The sequence below is a fragment of the Xenopus tropicalis genome, chromosome 1 (genome assembly GCF_000004195.4).
Source record: "Xenopus tropicalis strain Nigerian chromosome 1, UCB_Xtro_10.0, whole genome shotgun sequence".
In the NCBI taxonomy this organism is placed as follows: Eukaryota; Metazoa; Chordata; class Amphibia; order Anura; family Pipidae; genus Xenopus; species Xenopus tropicalis.
This window is the reverse complement of record NC_030677.2, coordinates 85,444,143-85,463,624: the sequence shown is the minus strand read 5'-3', so window position 1 is coordinate 85,463,624 and position 19,482 is coordinate 85,444,143. Positions and strand designations below refer to the sequence as shown.

Below are 19,482 nucleotides of genomic sequence, written 5' to 3'. Positions count from 1 at the left end.
GGTTTAAAAAGGGGAGTGGTCAAAACTGGCCACTACTGGCCACTTCCATTATCGGCCCTATACCATGTAGGCTGGAAAAATTCCAGAACTTGGTACCACAGAAGTTGGACAGCACTGGCTTAGAGGCATTTTAGCACTAGTCACAAAGACTTAGTATGATTAGTATGATTGCAGGTGTCTCTACAGAGTGCTTAGACAGCAGGACTTGATTGATAGCATCACTAGCCCTGTGACAACAACAATTTAGAAAAATTTGAGCATTTGCTTAAAAGACTGTTATTTATATGGGCTCTTGGGTCTCACAGTGGAGCACTAAGCCCTAAAAACAAATATGGCTAGAAATTCCATATTTTATATTATAAACTGACTGCACTGGCTTAACGTTTCAGCATCTCTATAGTAGTAATGTTATAGGTTGTTACAGTTGTCACAGGAGCTCCCCATCTTGGATTCTGTCCCCCCGGCACATGCCCAGTATGGTCTGAGCAACTGTTGAGAAGCTGAGCTTAGGGGTCGTTGCAAATTATCAAGCAGAAAATGAGGGTTTTCTGTCGTATAAGCTGATGCTACAGGGCTAATCATTCAATTCTGATGCAAAAGCCCTGGTTTTAGATTTGTCATGTAATGTGAATGAATGAATTACTAATCAGCTTTTTACTTGTTACATTTAAACTCTATTTATGCAGTATATTTTGGGTCGGTCCCTAAGCTCAGTAACTGACAGCAGCACAGAGCATGTGTTGGGAAGCAGCACAAAAGAAGATGGGGGGCTACTGGGGCATATTTGGAGGCACAGATCTTCCCTGCTAAAGGGTTGTGGTCACCTTGGGCTGGTACAGAAACCCAAAACATATTGTACAACATTTCTGCTCTACGTCTTTAGTTATAGTTTAGTTCTCCTGTAATCACAATCCCCAGGCAGCGTGTTGAATCAACAGGGTTAAAGGGCATCTCTGCAACTGTTAACTGGAAAAGACATTTTACAGAATTAAACACAGATGGTAATAACATAGGATGAAAAAAGACACACATCCATCAAGTACAACCTTGCCTAACTGCTAGCTGCCTGACTCTGAAGGACCGGCCTTGGACCAACTTGTTCTAAGAGCTGTTATATACAATAACCCTGTATTTCCTTTATTCATAAAAAAGCCATCCAACCCATTTTTCAAGCTTTTTAATGTATCGGTCAGTACAACTGATTCAGGGAGAGAATTCAACAACTTCACAGTTCTTGCTGTAAAAAACCCTTTCCAAGTATTTAGATGGAACCAACTCCCTTCTAATTGGAATGGGTGCCCTTGTGTCTTCTTGAAGACCCATTGGTAAATAAAGCACTAGAGAGATTTGCCCTTCTTTGGATCATTTCTAATTTAATAAAAATCCTGTTTGAGCACTAGAGACCAAAACTGCATGGCATATTCTAGATGGGCCCTTATCAGAGCTCTCTAAAATAAAAGAATGACTTCTTTCCCCCTTGAATCTATATCCCTTTAAATACAGCTCAGTGCCTTGTTTGCCCATGAAGCTGCTGACTGGGATTGCTTGCTACAGCCAGTTTACTATCTACAACAGTGCTGTCCAACTGGCGGCCCGCGACCCCCCTCTGTGTGGCCCCCCACCTGTCTGGCTGCTTTGATGGCTTACTCTTGTGTAAGCTTTAAATGGTATCAGTACTGTGATTAACTGGCCCCCCTGCATGGTTCTCACCTCAGATTCAGGCTGTAATCAGGCTGTATTGTTTAAATATGTAATCCCCTGTGTTGTTCACACCTTTTAATCTCTGCATTGTTCACCCCCTGCAGTGTTCACACCTCAGGCTCAGGCTGTAATCACCCCCATTATTCCCCTGTTCACACCTCAGGAGCAGTAGAAACCCACAAATAATCCCTGCACACTACAAAAAGAACATATACTGAGTTTTTAATATATAGTTATTGTGCAGACTGTAGGAGCAGTGCCAGCATTGTGTCACTGTAGGCTGCCTGTGTGTGCCATACACACAGGCATCATAGGGCAAGCAGAGTATGGCACACACAGGCAGGGTAGGGAAGGCAGAGTATGGCACACACAGGCCAAGTATGGCACAAACCAGCCAAGAATGGCAAACACAGTGAAAGTATGGCACATGCAGGCAGGGTAGGGAAGGCAGAGTATGGCACACACAGGCAGGGTAGGGCAGGCAGAGTATGGCACACACAGGCCAAGTATGGCACAAACCAGCCAAGTATGGCACACAGGCAGGGTAGGGAAGGCAGAGTATGGCACACACAGGCAGGGTAGGGAAGGCAGAGTATGGCACACACAGGCAGGGTAGGGAAGGCAGAGTATGGCACACAGAGGCAGGGTAGGGAAGGCAGAGTATGGCACACACAGGCTGGGTAGGGAAGGCAGAGTATGGCACACAGGCAGGGTAGGGCAGGCAGAGTATGGCAGGTTTTTGCTGTACTACAACCATTAATATGGGTATGGTCATGTGATAACATGGGTGTGGTTTCAAGTGGGTGCGGTTTCAAAAAGGGGAGTGGTCAAAACTGGCTTCCATTATCGGCCCTCCACCACGTAGGTCGGAAAAATTCCGGCCCTCGGTACAACAGAAGTTGGACAGCACTGATCTACAAGATCACCAAGGTCCTTCTCCATTACGGATATACCTAGTGCAGTCCCATTAAGGTATATGTGGCTTGCATATTGTTTACATCCTGGGTGCATAACCAACACTTATTTTAGAAAACAGCTGTTTGTAGGGCACTATATTCTTTGGAAAAATCCAAATAGATCACATCTATTGCAACCTCACTGTCTACCTTTTTACTATAGTCTGATAGAAAAAAGGTTATAATGCGGAAGATTCATCACCAGAACCTCAAACATTATATGCAGAAAGACAAAATTTAGGAGGAAGCGCATAAATCACAAAATAGTGCAGTAATGTTTATAACATTTAACTGATCATAAAAGGACATGTCACAGGTGTATGGTGAGATCAAAATTAATGATGTAACCCAGTGGTGGTTGGAGAGTTATAGTCCAGCACCAGTAGTGGACAACTTGTGATCACACTTACCCCATTAGTTGGGTACTTACACCAGTAACAGCACAAAGAACCCTTCAAAGATTAAAACCAGTAGGTCTTGTTGTATCAGTATCCTTCTCATACAGCAGGAAAACTCCACAATAGCAATGTGGGGAGATAGTGTTGCACTATATTTGGCAATTTCTGTTTTATTTGATGCATTATAATTATATAAAAATATAACTACTCACAAAAGTCCTTGATAACAGAGTGTGTAACAATGAGAGTAAAACAAAGTCCCATGAAATTCAGATGCTTAAATCTACTTTAAAGCCAGAAGCTCTAAGAGTCTCTACACATTTTACAGGAGTACAATCCCACCTTCTCAGGAGATATGTCAGTTTGTGTAAATGTGAAGTCTGTTGTTGTTTAAATCAGTCTGATGATGTTCCTGCTAGTGTAATGGTAACGCATGCACGCTTTCTCAAGGGATCAAGGAAAGTGAGGCTTGTAACGTATTAAATCAACAAATACTCGCTTGTCTAATGCCATTGGATATAATAGCAGCTCATCATTTACATGACACAAAATAACAGCAACATCCCCGCCATTGGATATAGTACCTACTCATCTTTTACATCACACACAGTGCCGGCAATATCCTGCCTTAAAATACCATTTGGGAATTACAAATTGAAATAAAATAAAGTTAAACAATACCATCCGTAGAATAACCTATTGTACTATTATATCACCACTTTCTCCTTTCTCTCTTTTTTTTTTTTTTATTATAAAAAGCATTTTATACATTAATATTCATTATGTCTAGGCTGGGGAGATTGTATTCAAAGTGTATATCCAAAAAAAGTTCATGTTGATCTAGAGGAAATTGCTCGATTACCAGCCCTTATGTTTTTCTACCTGTTCTAGGCCCATGCTGATAAATTATATAAATCTGAATTATGCACCTTTATAAAATATCTATATAAAAGAAGTTCTTGTGACTTACTTCTAATCTTATATAGATGCTCATATAACTTGGTTCTAAAATGTGTTGTGGTCCTACCCACATACGGCAAGAAGATCATCGCAGAAAGAAGTTGGCAACTACTTCAAGCACCACCCGCCCGAATCTAGTAAGTCTCAAAATGGCGACGCTTCGTCTACCAATACTCCTACATCACAACCTATGCAGGCACCGGGCTTAATGAAAGCTGACTTAGATAATAGCCTAGACTCTCTGCTAAACAAAGTCACGGTTTCCTTCCAATTCGAACTGAAAACCTTGGCGACCAAACTCACAAAAGAGATTAACTCCCTCGGCGCACGCACTGATATATTGGAAACAAATCATGACGATCTGCTTTCCGCACATTCTACTCTACAATCACAAGTAGAATCCTTGCAACAAGCAGTTACTGCCCTAAAATTACACACAGAGGACCTGGAAAACAGATCCTGCCGCTACAATATTTGCATATGCAGTGCACATATGCGGACATGCAACAGCTACTTGATCTTGTGTTCTCCAAGCTTCTACCAGAGTACAGCCCTGAGCTGGGCCCACAGAGCCCTTTGGGCAAACCCCCAACCTGGAGAACCGCCTTGAGACATTATAGCGCACCTCCATTATTATGAAATTAAGGAGGATCTGTTGTGATCATCCCATACACACGATGAAGTAGAACTTGTTAGCGACTCCATAACCATGTACTAAGATGTGGCTCCCCCTACCCTCCAAAAGTCCAGGGACCTTTGCCCAGTTACTTCAGCCTTACAGCAAGCTGGGCTCAAGTACAGATGGGGTTTCCAATTCAGGCTGTCGGTCACCAGGAATGGAATCTTATATGACAGTATAAAACAACTGCTTTCTAAACTAAGGTCTATTGGTCTTAGTGAAGTCGTTTGCACATGGATAGAAAACTGGCTACAGGATCGGGTACAGAGGGTGGTTGTTAATGGTACATTCTCTACTTGGAATAAGGTTCTCAGTGGGGTCCCTCAGGGGGACTGTACTGGGTCCACTTTTGTTTAATTTGTTCATAAATGATTTGTGGGAGGGTATTATAAGTAATGTATCAGTGTTTGCAGATGACACAAAACTCTGCAGACCAGTCAATTCTATCCACGATGTGGGGTCCTTGCAGCAGGATCTTGACCAACTGGCAATCTGGGCGGCTAAGTGGCAGATGAGATTTAATGGGGATAAATGTAAGGTCATGCACCTGGGATGTAAAAATATGCAAGCCACTTATACCCTTAATGAGACTGCACTAGGCAAATCCATAATGGAGAAGAACCTTGGAGTCCTTGTAGATAATAAACTTGGCTGTAGCAAGCAATGCCAGGCAGCAGCTGCAAGGGCAAACAAGGTTTTGAGCTGTATTAAAAGGGGTATAGATTCACAGGTGGAGGGGGTTATTCTTCCCCTTTACAGAGCACTGCTAAGGTCCCATCTAGAATATGCCGTTCAGTTCTGGTCTCCAGTGCTCAAAAGGGACATGATTTAGTTAGAGAGGGTCCAGAGAAGGGCAACTAAGTTGGTAAAGGGTATGGAAAGTCTCGGTTATGAAGAAAGACTGGCCAAGTTGGGTCTGTTTACACTGGAGAAGAGGCGCTTAAGAGGTGACATGATAACTATGTATAAATATATAAGGGGATCATATAATAACCTTTCTAATGTTTTATTTACCAGTAGGTCCTTCCAACGGACACGAGAGCACCCACTCCGTTTTGAAGAAGGGAGGTTCCGTTTAAATATTCGGAAAGGATTTTTTACTGTGAGAGCTGTGAAGTTGTGGAATTCCCTCCCCGAATCAGTCGTGCTGGCTGATACATTATATAACTTTAAGAAGGGGCTGGTTGGATTCTTAGCAAGTGAGGGAATACAGGGTTATGGGAGATAGCTCTTAGTACAAGTTGATCCAGGGACTGGTCCGATTGCCATCTTGGAGTCAGGAAGGAATTTTTTCCCCTCTGCGGCAAATTAGAGAGGCTTCAGATGGGGTTTTTTGCCTTCCTCTGGATCAACTAGTAGTTGGGCAGGTTATATATAGGCATTATGGTTGAACGTGATGGACGTGTGTCTTTTTTCAACCCAACTTACTATGTTACTTATACTTCTATTTAGAAAGTGAAGAGTGGTGTCTCTGAATAGCTGAAGGTGTGCACTTTTTGGAAATATATAGCTTGCGGGGGTTATTTCACAGGTATGGGGGTGTTTAGACTAAATAACTGCGGGTAGTGCACATAGAGCGCAGCCCCCCCCTTATGTATTGCCCCTGTTTGGGGGCATTTGGTGGCCACGTCTTTATGTGCACCCTTACATATGGGGTATCGTTTTATTCAGGGAAACTTGCAGATTGATGTTTAGTAATTTTTTGGTAGTTGCCATGGAGATTTTGTGGAAAAATCTAGGTTTGTATCTAGTTTTTCCTTGATTTCTGACCAAAGAGCTGATTTCTGCAAGGGACTGTGGCCACAATTTTCCATGTAGAAAGAGAAGAGTGGTGCCTCTGAATAGCTGAAGGTGTGCACTCTTTGGAAATATATAGTTTGTGGGGGTTATTTCACAGGTGGGGGGGTTAACACTGAAAAACTGCAGGTAGAGCACATAGGGCACCAATTTTTTTTTTGTAATTGCTCTTATGCATTGCCCCTGCTTTGGGGTGTTTGGTGGCCACTTCTTTATGTGCACCCATACATATGGGGCATCATTTTATTCAGGAGAAGTTTGTCTTTCAAATTTGCCTTGCTTCGAAAATGTTTCTGAGATTTTGTTTTGCCAAATCCACATTTGATCTTGCGTCCAAGTTTATGTTTTAGAAAAAAAACAAAAATGCAAAAAAAGCTCCAAATTTTACGATGCACTGACAAAAAGTATTTGGCTTTTGAGTGAAAACTAGATTGCACCTAGAAACCTGAAGGTGTGCAGTTTCTAAAAATACCAAACATGAGGGGATATTTTAGATTTACATATAAGTTATGCTGCATCAACTGTTACAAGCGCTTTTCCACTTTGTTCTGGTGTGATATTGTACAAAGTACTGCTTTAGTTTGGGGGTTACTTCTGGACAGGAACAGTGGGTTACCACCACATATTTGGTATCGTTGGACTTGGGAGTATCAGGGCTTTTAACTTTTCAACTTTTCTATGGAAAAAAAAACTCAAAATATACAGAAATTTTTCATAATTTTTTTTACATATTTCATCCAAAATACACATCAAATCTCCAGAAAAGTTATAAAATTCAGTGTGTATGTCGAAGCCCAATTAGTGACGAAAAAAACGATATATAATTTCCCTTGTTTCATGGAGGTTTTCCTACCAAGAAACATTGTTAAAGTGAATGAGTACAAAATGCTTGGCACTGGGGGGAACTGAAATGTCAAATTCGGCTGGCACTTAAAGGGTTAAAGATGTGTTTAGCATTTAGAGATACATGAAACCTGTGAAAAAATAATAGGAACTATTTACTGTTCCTTGAAGGACTTAGATGCATGAGGGCTCATTTGTTGTTTTTTATGTTAGGGGCTGAAAGGACATGCCAACCCCAAAAATTTAGTTTTTGCCTAATAAAAGAAAATATAATTCTAAGCAACTTTTCAATATGAATTTATTAAAAAATTGTAAATCCTTTAAAAGTTATTTGTAAATGTAATTGCTATTGAAAGCAGCATTTGCTGAACTCCTGGTTGTTACTTTTTAAACAATGTTGCAAAGTTCAGTCTCCTCCAGCAAAGACAGGTATGTCAATCAGAGCCACAAGGGCAGAGAATAGAAAAGGACAGACAAATACTGCTTTAATAGCAGTTATAATATACAAAAATCTAAACATTAAAAATCCATTACAAATTTGTAATGGATGCATATTGCAAAGTTGCTTAGAATTTTGTTTTCTTTTAGTAGGCAAAAAAATATATTATAGGTTGACTTGTTCTTGAAGAAAAGCAGAATTAATTCTTCAGCATCCAAATCATAAACAGATATGAAGGAAGATGATTTATTACAAAATGTTAGGTTAATGATATGAAAAATGATATTAACTCTGACCTAAAGTACATTGAAAAAAGTCCTCCACGGTGATTGTTCTTCCAGTGCTTTACTACCTGTTTAAATCAAAAAAACCCTAAGCGTTGTTCTTGATCATAAATGTATTTCGAATAAAATTCTGTGATTTATAACAGTTTTTTTTATGGCACAGGGTTATTTTACGAGCACCTTATGTTGCTAATGATTTTCTGAAGAGAGCTCAGTACAAACAGATGGTTGGTAGAGCTGGCCGTGCTGGTATTGATAGTGCCGGGGAGAGCATCCTTATAATACAAGAAAAAGACAAGGAACTGGTATGTTTTAGCCTTTATAAAGTAAATACATTAATATCCAAGGTCCGTTGATCTAAAATCGAATATATTGTAGCACGTAGTAAGGTCATGTGTATTCTGCTGAGAAGGTGATTTAGCATTACAGTTACAACATATGCCCAAGTTTGATGTGCATTCATTATTAATTGATAAATACAACTGTGTTTTTGCCATCTAGTAATAATGGGTGAAAGATTAAAAGTGTAAGTTATAATTCTGTGTACTTTGTGCCAATAAAACCAAAAAAAAATTCAAAGGGGATGTCCACCCCTAGATTTTACTAAGAAATGTCATTCTAAACAACTTCCCAAAATACAGTAATTAAAAGTCAGTTATTTTTTAGATTCTGATTTTTAAACAGTATAGCAGAAATCATTTCTTCTCTAGATTCAGCTGGTTTTTATTGCATGGTTTCAAAAGCCAGGATCAGGAGTAAAAAGAATAGAGCATTGCCTTAAAGGAACAGTAACACCAAAAAATTGATATATTTCAAAGAAATTAAACTATAATCTACTGCTGCCCTGCACTGGTAAAAGTTTTGTGTTTGCTTCAGAAACATTACTAGAGTTTATATAAACCCTGGTGTGTAGCCATGGGGGCAGCCATTCAAAAGAAGAAAAAGCACAGGTTGTATAGCAGCTAACAGCTAAACCCTGTAGAATACAATTGTGTCATATCTGTTATCTGCTATGTAACCTGTGCCTTTTCTCCTTTTTTCCAGCTTGAATGGCTGCCCCTATGGCTACACAGCAGCTTATTTATATAAACTATAGTAGTGTTCCTGAAGCAAACACACCAGTTTTACCAGTGCAGGGCCACAGTACATTACATTTGAATTACTTTAAAACACTTTCATTTTTTGGTGTTACTGTTCCTTTAAATGAGAAATAAACACAAAATACAAATATACCTAAAAATGTCATAATGTCATATGTCAAAAATGCCCCAGGAGCTCCCCATTTCGAATTTTGTTAAGAAATGTCAGTGCCACTCATGTGCTTAGTGTGCTCTGAGCAGCTGCTGAGAAGCTAAGCTTTGGGGTTGTCGCAAATTATTAAGCAGAAATGAGGCTGACCTCTAATATAAACTAATGCCATAGGGCTGATTATTAAATTCTGATGCTAATTGTACTGGTTTTGCAGATGCCATATAATGACAACCCGAATTAATTATTAATCAGTCTTGTATTGTGACATTTATATTCTATATATGCAGTATATTGTGAGTCGGACCCTAAGCTCACTGAAAGGAGAACAGAGCATGTACAGTGAATCAGCAGAAAAGAAGATGGGGAGCTATGCTAAGGGACTGTGTATGGATTTACTGCAGCACTGCTAACTTCATTTTTGTTAAAGGACAACTAAACCCTAACAAAGGGTATAGCTAGAAATGCTGTATTTTATATGCTAAACTTAATGTACCTACTTAAAGATTCAACATAATGATCTATCATCACTAATAATCCAGGCCTTTATATTGTGCATAGAAGCTCACCATTTTGGATTTTTTTTAGGAGTGTCGGTCACACATGCTCAGTGTTCTCTAGTTAGCTGTTAAAAAGCTAATCTTAGGGCTAATCACAAATCATCAAGCAGAAAATTAGGTTTTTGTCATAGAAGCCAATGCTACAAGACGCAGATTAAATTTACAAGATTAAATTCTTTTGCAGACTGCACTAGCTTCTGAGTACCTTGCATTGCGAATCTTAATTACAAAACCTGCCTTGTATCTGGGCTTTTTATATTCTACATAAATAGTATATTGTGAGCCGACCTCTAAGCTCTGGTAACTAACAAAAAACAGAGGATGTGCTCTGAATCAACAGAAGACGTAAAGGAAAACTAAAGCTTAAAGGACATGTAAACCCCACACACAAAAACTGAATCAGTGAACAACCTCTTTAAAATCTTTGAATACCTGCCACACTGGTTGTCCACCCCCCACTCCCCACCCCCTCCTTGGGGATTTGCTTTGATTCCTGGCCTGCCAGACATGCTCGGTTGTTCTAAACTCAGATTACTAAACACGCTCCCGAGAGTCTAGCAGCCAGTATAGAAATGGCATTGCTGGTTCCCATAGAAACTCAGTTCTAGCTGTCTGCTTTAATTTTTTTCTCCTGAGCTCAACTTTACCATTACAGTGCTCAAACAAAGCAGAACTTTTATCAAAGACAGTTCTACCTGTGTGAGCCTGTATTCTTGGTGAAATGTATGCTGAATAAAGGTCTCTTTGTGTGTATGCTGTTTGCAGATTTAAATGTAACTGATTATGTATCAGTATCATGTATCCCTGCGTCTATGCCAGAGGCAAACTTCTGCATTTCCAAGATATCCCTGCACTCACGACATTCCTCTCTCTACTCACTGGGGTTTGCTTATTTATAAACTTATATATATAATTTGGACAAGATTGGTGCATTTAATGTGCAAACATAATTGCAAATCTTTATTCGCTGTTCAATTAAATATGTAATAATCACTATATTATTTCATACCATATTCATACCATTTTCTCTCAACTTTCCTTTTCTTTCTGTTTTTGCTAACATAATGGGGGGGGGGCACATAAGATGTAACTGTTCAGTTAGTTTGATCAGGGTTTTATTTAGGTCTAAATATGCCCCTATGATGTCATGAGCAGCGTGCACATGACGTCACTTCCACAGAGCCCGCGACCCCCTACCCTCTCACCCCCTAGCTCTGTCGCCAGATTTCCTGTGGAGGCTAGGGACATTTTTTGTTTCTTAACTAAAAAAAATAATTAAAAAAAAAATATTATTCCAACCCTGTATAATGTACCTTCGGCACTTTAGCTTTTTATCAGCATATGCAATTTAAATTTATGTTTCTATTTCTTCAGACAGTTGACAAGCCATTCAGACATTTACAAATTAAAAAAAGCCAAGGTGCATTGGCAATAATAAGGGCTCCTCACTGCCAATCTTTTCTGTTCGATGTTTTTTAAGGATAACAAAGACAGGGCTGTTAGCATACACCATGAATCTGATGAACCAGTATACCAAGTTTCTTAAAGGGATTCTGGTTTTAGAAAACATGTTATTTTTACAAACACATACATTAATAGCAGCAGAACTTAGTATTGAATCCAATTTTTCAGAAGAACAAAAAAATTTGAAATATGATGTGCAGCAGCTGATCAGCAGAACAATGGGACACCTGACATCTGCATTGCTAAAAATGCTCCTAATGGTTGATATGATAACAGCAATTAATAGTAAAAATGCAACTCCAGCTCACCCAGTTCATGACTTCTGTAGTTACAATAGCTTATCTGATTTTGTAGTGCTTGCTCCTTCTGAAAGTTTAGGATCAGGCACAACAACCTTAAATGGCTGCCTACACACCAATATTACAGCAAAAAAAAACCTTTTTTTTAATGAAAGAATAACATTTTAAATGGTAAAATGAATTATTTGTAATGCATACAGTGTAATTTACTAATAAAAACCACACCATAAAAATCATGACAGAATCCCTTTAAGAAACATGACATACCAGGGTCTTCTCAAACATAAATCCCCAGAAAACAATGGCACCAGAAGATGTCTCTCAGAGATCATACAAAAGATCTACACTTATCCTAGTAACCAAAAGAACCAGAACCATGTGTTGGAACAACTATAGACCAGTTGCACTAACATCGGGGGTCATAAAAAGCTTTGAAAAACGAGTTCTCAAACTAGTCATCAACAATGTAATTCCACGCACACTTGAACCATTACAGTTTGTTAACAGATCACCAATGAAAATGGGATTGTATTGATACTGCACTATGTTTTACATCACCTGGAAGAATCCAACAGATTCCTTAGATTAGATTTCCTTACAAACAGTTGCTTGTCAGATTTTGCAGGAAAGTGTCATCTACAATATCCCAAGTGAGCCAGTGTGCCACAAGGATGCTGTCTAATTCCCAAACCTTTTGTGCTATACACCTATGACTATATATCCACATATGGTAAGGTCAGTATCCTTAAATATGGGAAAGTTCACACTTTCACACTAAAAGACAATATGCAGTGTTCTTGAGAAAGGGACAGAATATCAACAGAAAAATGAAGGTCGGAGTACATTTCATTTTTCTGTTGATGTTCTGTCCCTTTCTCAAGATACTGTCTTTTAGCAATGCAGGTGTCATCTGTTCATCAATTTGTTCCCGTCCTCCCCACTTGATTCTCATTTCTTTTCTCACTTTCATTTTTCTATTTTTTTCTGATAATTTGTGTATCCTCTCATTCTACCATCTTTTGTCTTATTTCTTATGCCTTCTATCATATAATTGTTGAATTTTTACTTTTTTACCGTATTTTATTTTTCCACTTTTTCTTTTCTGTTTTCTCTCCTACATGCTGCTGTCTTTTTCATGCTCTCTTATCATCCATTCTTTCTCCCAGTTTACACATTCTCTCCTTTACTTCACTATTGTACAGTTTTCTTCTCTGCCAGTGCCTTTTTTTGCCAAATGATCTCCCCTAAGCAATTTTAAAAACAGCCACTCTACTCCAGCCTGCTGCTTACACGTGGATAACCTGACAATATTGTGTTGCACAACTAGAGAGTATTCCAGTGTGTGCATTTTTCTGGATATAAACCATGGGAATAACTGGTTTTAAAATCCTCCTTCATGAGCACAAGAAAAAATAGTCCGCTCACTGAAGGGGGCGCTGATAAAATGGAGATCCGGAAGTCTACATACGGTGCTGACTAGAGCTTTGGTATAGTAGAGTCTGCAAAGGATTCAAAGTGGAATATTTTGCAGATCCTCCAATCCTGAAACTCCTTTTTTAAGTGTTGTATGCAGAGATATACACAGACTGAACAGATGTCACTTAACTGAAGTTAACCTTGCAGTTAGGCAGATCAGTATGGGATATACCGGGTTAGGGCAAGTAAGCAGGGACGTTTTCCTGGGGTCAGTTTGACTGTGTGACTTTTTTCTAAGACCAAACTCGCAGGGGAATATTCTGTCACATATTTTTTTTTAGTAAGCTAGCATTTGAGAAAAAAATTCACACAAGTATTTCAGGTTCTCTTTTATTTTTCACAAATTTGAATTTTGATAAATCTGCCCCTGAGTTCATATTATGGTGAAATACTTCTTGCATGTACTATAACAATACAATGAAGTTGTACAACTGTCTTCTAGGTGCAAGAATTAATAAGCAAGCCAATGGAGAACTGCTACAGCAATCTCATGCACAACTCTGGTAAAGATTTTCAAAGCCTGCTATTGTCTTTAATTGGACTTAAGGTACGTTTGCATTGCACTGATTTTATTTGAAATATGCAATTATGTTATATACAGTTTTGTGCAAATGCCTTGTTCACATAACTAATTCACTAAAATGTTTGTCTTAGATGGTCATTTTACGTCTTTTGCACTAGTATGTCAAAGAAAAAAAGCAAATGTTAGAGATTCAAACATTCATTTTGCATAAAGTGAAGAACTTCAATAAGATATTTGAATACAGTGGATATGCAGATGAATTAAAAAAAATTCTTTTGATAGCCATTGATTATCTTTTGAAACACAATTTTAATTTTGACTCTACAGAGAGATTTCTATCTACAGAGATGTAGCACAGCGATGGGAGCGATATTTGCTCTCTCCTTCGCCAACCTCTATATGGGTTGGTGGGAGGAGACTTCTCTTTGTATGGAATCAATGACCTATTTTAAATTATATATCCGCTATATTGATGACCCACTGTGCATTTGGGGTGGGAGTGAAATGCAATGCAGGGCTTTTGCCAATAACATCAATAATAATGAATTCAATCTCCGCTTTACTGACAAATACACATCCAATGAGATTGAGTTTCTGGATGTTAAGCTAAAAAAATGAGAAGATTCCAAGAAAGAGGCTACAGTGAGACCAATATAGACAGGGCTCTCAGGAGAGCTAAGAGTACATCTAGGTATAGTCTGTTATTAGCAAAGGCAAAGGAACGGACCCATCAGTGGAGTCAGAGAATTTAGTTTTTACACGATACAGTAGACAATATAGAAAAATCACACATAATGAAAAGGTTCCATCCCATCTTGTATGCAGATGGAGTTTTTTTTCAAGTTCTAAAGACAGGCATTTCCAGTATTAGCAAGAAGGTCATCTCCAAACTGCTCAAGCGCCTAGTCTACAACCGAATAACGCTATTCCTCTCTGACAATAACCTCCTGGATCCCCTACAATCTGGTTTTAGACAACAACACTCCACCGAAACTGCTCTAACCCAACTAACAAATGACCTCCTATCGGCTAAAGCCAAAAAACACTACTCGCTACTAATACTTCTTGATCTCTCTGCTGCTTTTGACACTGTGGATCACCCTCTTCTCCTCCAGACTCTCCGCTCTCTTGGCCTTCGTGACACTGCCTTATCCTGGTTTTCATCTTATCTCTCAGATCGTTCCTTCAGTGTCTCTTACAATGGGGAATCATCTTCTCCCCTGCCTCTTTCTGTCGGGGTTTCTCAAGGTGCTCTGTCCTGGGCCCCTTACTATTTTCTCTCTATACCTCCTCACTTGGCAAATTAATCAGTTCTGTGGCTTTCAGTACCACCTCTATGCTGACGATACTCAGATCTATCTTTCCTCTCCTGATCTCAACCCAGAGGTTCTAACTCGTGTCTCTTCCTGCCTGTCCGCTGTCTCCACTTGGATGTCCCAACGTTACCTTAAATTAAACCTCTCTAAGACTGAATTGGTTCTCTTTCCCCCATCCAACGCCCACATTGTTCCCGAGGTATCTATAAAGGTTAACAATTCCACTATCACCCCATCTTCCCAGGCCCGGTGCCTTGGGGTTATCCTTGATTCTGCCCTGTCCTTCACTCCTCATATCCAGTCTCTTATCAAATCATGTCACTTTCACCTAAGAAATATTTCCAAAATAGGATCATTTATCACCCAAGATGCTGCCAAAATTCTTATTCACTCTCTTATAATATTTCGCCTGGACTACTGTAACTCCCTGTTATTTGGCCTTCCCCTCCAAAGACTGTCCCCACTCCAGTACATAATGAATTCTGCTGCCAGGCTCATACACCTCTCCAACTGCTCCTCCTCTGCCATGCTGCTCTGCCAATCCCTGCACTGGCTTCCCCTACCATCCAGGATAAAATTCAAACTAATGACTCTCACATTCAAAGCAATTCATAACTCTGCCCCACCCTACATCTCTGAACTCATCTCTAGCTACCATCCAACCCACTTGTTACGCTCCTCTACTGACCTGCTCCTCAACTCCTCTCTCATTCCCTCCTCACACGCTCGCATTCAAGACTTTGCAAGGGCTGCCCCCCTTCTCTGGAATTCGCTCCCACAATTTATCAGACTTTCTCCCAATCTCTCTGCCTTCAAGAGATCTCTAAAAACGCATTTATTTAGAGAAGCTTACCCTAATCTAGTTTAGCAATACCCTGTGCCACACCTCTCACAACTCTGGTCATGCCCATTCCCACACCTTGTGTCTCAACCCTTTCTCCTTGTAGATTGTAAGCTCTTTTGGGCAGGGCCCTCTTCACCTCTTGTATCGGTTATTGATTGCTTTATATGTTACTCTGTATGTCCAATGTATAAAACCCACTTATTGTACAGCGCTGCGGAATATGTTGGCGCTTTATATATAAATGTTAATAATAATACTGTTGACGATTAATTATCACCAACATTGTTTAGGGACAGGACACATGGAGAAACTATTAACTAATAAGTGGCTGTTATAAATGGGGAAACAGTCCACAGTTACAAATAAGATATATAGAATCAAGCAGTACATCAACTGCAATAGCTTGGTGGTGATATATTTGTTAACAAAATGCTCTAAACAGTACATAGGATCTACAGTACGGGCACTGAAGGATAGGATCAGAGAACACAATCAGTTTTTGAATATTAAATACTCTAATAAAACTAATTTTACAAGACATTTTGCGGAGTGCAATAACAGTAATATAAAATTCTTGTCAGTACAGGCAATTGAACAGGTGAAAGTAGGCAAGAGAGCAATATTCTTAATATATTACATAAATGAGAGGTTTTCTTGATTTTTTTCTTACAGACACGAATACCTTTGGGCATGAATAATGCCTTTGATGTTATTTGTTATATTTGACTTGATTGTAGGCACTTTATTGTAGGCTATTTTATATGTTGCTTTGTTTTTATACAAGTGTGATATATATAACCCATTAATATGTATATTGTATATCTTGACCCTTTCCACATTGTTAGTTGAAATTGACTTAGATTTTCTGAATCTTTGTGGAATGGGTTAATGGTGATTTACATTTTTGATTTTTAATTGAGGGTGGGACTTCTGTATGTATACCCTCTGGATGTGTTCCCGCTTTGCAGCCTATGATTAAGTGCTGGGTAAGCATGAAAAGCGTTTGGGGTTACTTATGTTTTTAATGGATTGAAATAAACTTGTATGTTTTACACTTTTTTCAGTGGTTATTGAGATTGTTTTTTGTATGTAGTTGCTTTACCCTCAGTATCTTTCTATACAACTCAATATAGTGTTTACTTGTTTTTGGGTTTTGATTCCTTCCTTGGAGTTTAAGATATTTGAATATCCTTAAATAAACAAACTGACCATTCTTAAAAGGTGAGGTCACAGTAGATATTTCTACCCTTTAAATGTTACACCATGGCAAATATGAGCATAGCAGGACACAAGATGGTCATCCTTTATTCAAGCAAACATGTTGCAGCAGATATTTGTTTCTAGATGTGTTGTCCAAAACACAAACAAAGGTTAAAGACTGGAAAGGAAGTGCAGCACTAACCCCAGATCAAGGAGGGGAGGAGGGTAACAAGGCACAAAAACGGCACGCAGAGGCAATTGCTATGCTGGAAAAATTTCCTAGACAATCATTACAAGATGACAGCGCCAACCTGCCTACGAAGTAAGATGACCATGCTCACCTTCTGCTTTTTGGGATCAGGCAGTTCAGCTTCTCCTCACAGCTATCACACCTACAAACCTTATGAAAGAGAACAACAGAAGTGCAGGGGAGGATATCCAGATTGGAGGATGCTTTCAACCCTAATGCTGAAAGAGTACCTGCAGCTACAAGCATAAAGCTCACAACTAGCAGGCAAACTAGACAATTATGGGAACCACCAATGAAGAAATAACTTGCTATTGGTCTGCCTGCCACAGAAAATTGAGAGTGAAGACCAGATGATAACACTGGCTGAATGAGACTCTTCCCAGGGGAAGAATAACCCTGCACCCAGCACAAATCATTTAAAGCATACATTATACCACATTTTACCATTAATTACCAAATTTCAAGGTTAAATTCAGTGAAAAACCTCAAGCATATACCATATTATTTGGGTGCAGGGTTGTTTGAAGGTCCCTGGGGAGTGTGTATTTTAAGTTTTGATATATTATGTGCCCATTACAGGGTTTGATTTGCAACCCTGTATATTGTATAAATCATAGGTGGGGGTATATAAAGGAAATGACCTGAACATGCCACACCTCCTCTAATGAAGGACCCAGTGGTGTGAAACACATTAGGAGAGTGGAGTATGGGTACCATGAGGCACTGGGATGCACCTGTTTGTCGTTTGGTATAGTATGTTAGCTTTTTTGAATTGTTTTGTATAATTTTGAGCCAATAAATGGTTGTTTATTTCACTGAATAAATTGTTGATTGATTACCTTCTTAATGTAGCAACTTCAGGGACTGAGACACGATGCTTAAGGCAGAGTGCAACCAATGTGATCTAATCCATTGCAACACCAAGATTTACATTTTCCATGATTTAGCTCCAGAAATCGCATGCTACATTCTGCCAAATGAAGCGAAGGCTCCAAGACACTAGCAATCCCTTATGCGATACTATACCCAGCAAAAATTCAGATACAGGCAGATAACGAAGCTCTCTTATTCACCTCACTGCAGGAAGCCATCAACTGCCTAGGTGTGATAGGAATTTGGAACACTGCAACAAACCTTCCTACCAGAACCTCGTCAGGGGTGTTCCCTTGATCTGAGTGCTCTTGGGCTTGCCAGGCAGATGTCATGGGACATATTTAGAACTGTAAGACCGTTCTGAGAGAGCCAGGTCTCTGTTAGGGCAAACAGGTGAAAGGACTTGGAGCAAAACAGATCATGAATTAAAGTGGCTTTGTTAGTTACAGAGCGGGTATTAAGAAGAAGAGCACAAGAGAAGGGGAGATAAGAAGAGGAGAGAGTGGGAATTTCAATAAGGTTAGACAGGTTAGTAGTTTGTGAGAGTTTTACCAGAAGAGAAGCATTGCATGGGCGATAGGAGATAGATATGCGGCAGGGACCAAGATTTGGAGAGATATCGCCTGAGACAAGTAGGAGCAGTAAGGAGAGGGAGAGGAGGTTGGAGAATGATTTGAAATTGTTATGTTTTTGCGAGGTATTAGTTGGAGGTGCTAGATTTTTCAAAAATATATAAAGATTATAAGAACAGCAGTGTGATGAATGGAGCAGAGAGGAAGATATTACTATGGAGTAGGGACAGTCAGCTGGAGGGCTAAAGGAATACGTTACCTTTGGAAGCACAAACATGAAAGATAAAACTAATAAGAGCAATAACATTCTGTCAGTATATCCAGGAAACTGGGTCCCAATGGACAGAGGCCTCAGAGGTCTCATGGACAGAGGCTGGCACCGGTTCTTAAGATATAGGAAGAGCAAGCTGGGCCACTCCTGAGCACAGGACTGGAAAGGGTATTAAAGGTTTCAGTTATAAAGATAGTCTGGCCAAGTTAGCTCCTAGTACAAGTTTATGCAGGGACTGGTCCAATTCTTGTTTTAGAGTCAGAAAGGAATTTTTAACCCCTCTGAGACAAATTTGAGAGGCTTTAGATGAGGCTTCAGGGAGGGTTTCCTTCCTGTGGATCAACTAACAGGCAGGTTTCATATGTACAGTAGAATAGAGTAATACAACAGGGGGTTATTAAAATAATAGATAAATACAGAGTATAGTGATAAATAAAAGATACAGTTACAATAAGTTAAAAATCAAAGAGACAAGAGGACCCTGCCCTGAAGAGCTTACAATCTAAATAGACAAGAATGGCTGAACTTG

The 19,482-nt window shown here is 39.4% G+C and overlaps 1 protein-coding gene across 6 annotated transcripts in view; it reads left to right on the top strand.

Annotated features, from left to right (window-relative positions):
• helq (helicase, POLQ like) overlaps window positions 1–19,482 on the top strand; it is a 71,964-nt gene that overhangs the window by 37,024 nt on the left and 15,458 nt on the right. For all 6 annotated transcript variants that reach the window (XM_002939582.5, XM_018097412.2, XM_018097414.2 and 3 more), the window contains 2 exons: window positions 8,221–8,362; window positions 13,547–13,651. In XM_002939582.5, coding sequence (XP_002939628.2) covers window positions 8,221–8,362; window positions 13,547–13,651 — 247 coding nt within the window. The remainder of the gene's footprint in view (window positions 1–8,220; window positions 8,363–13,546; window positions 13,652–19,482) is intronic.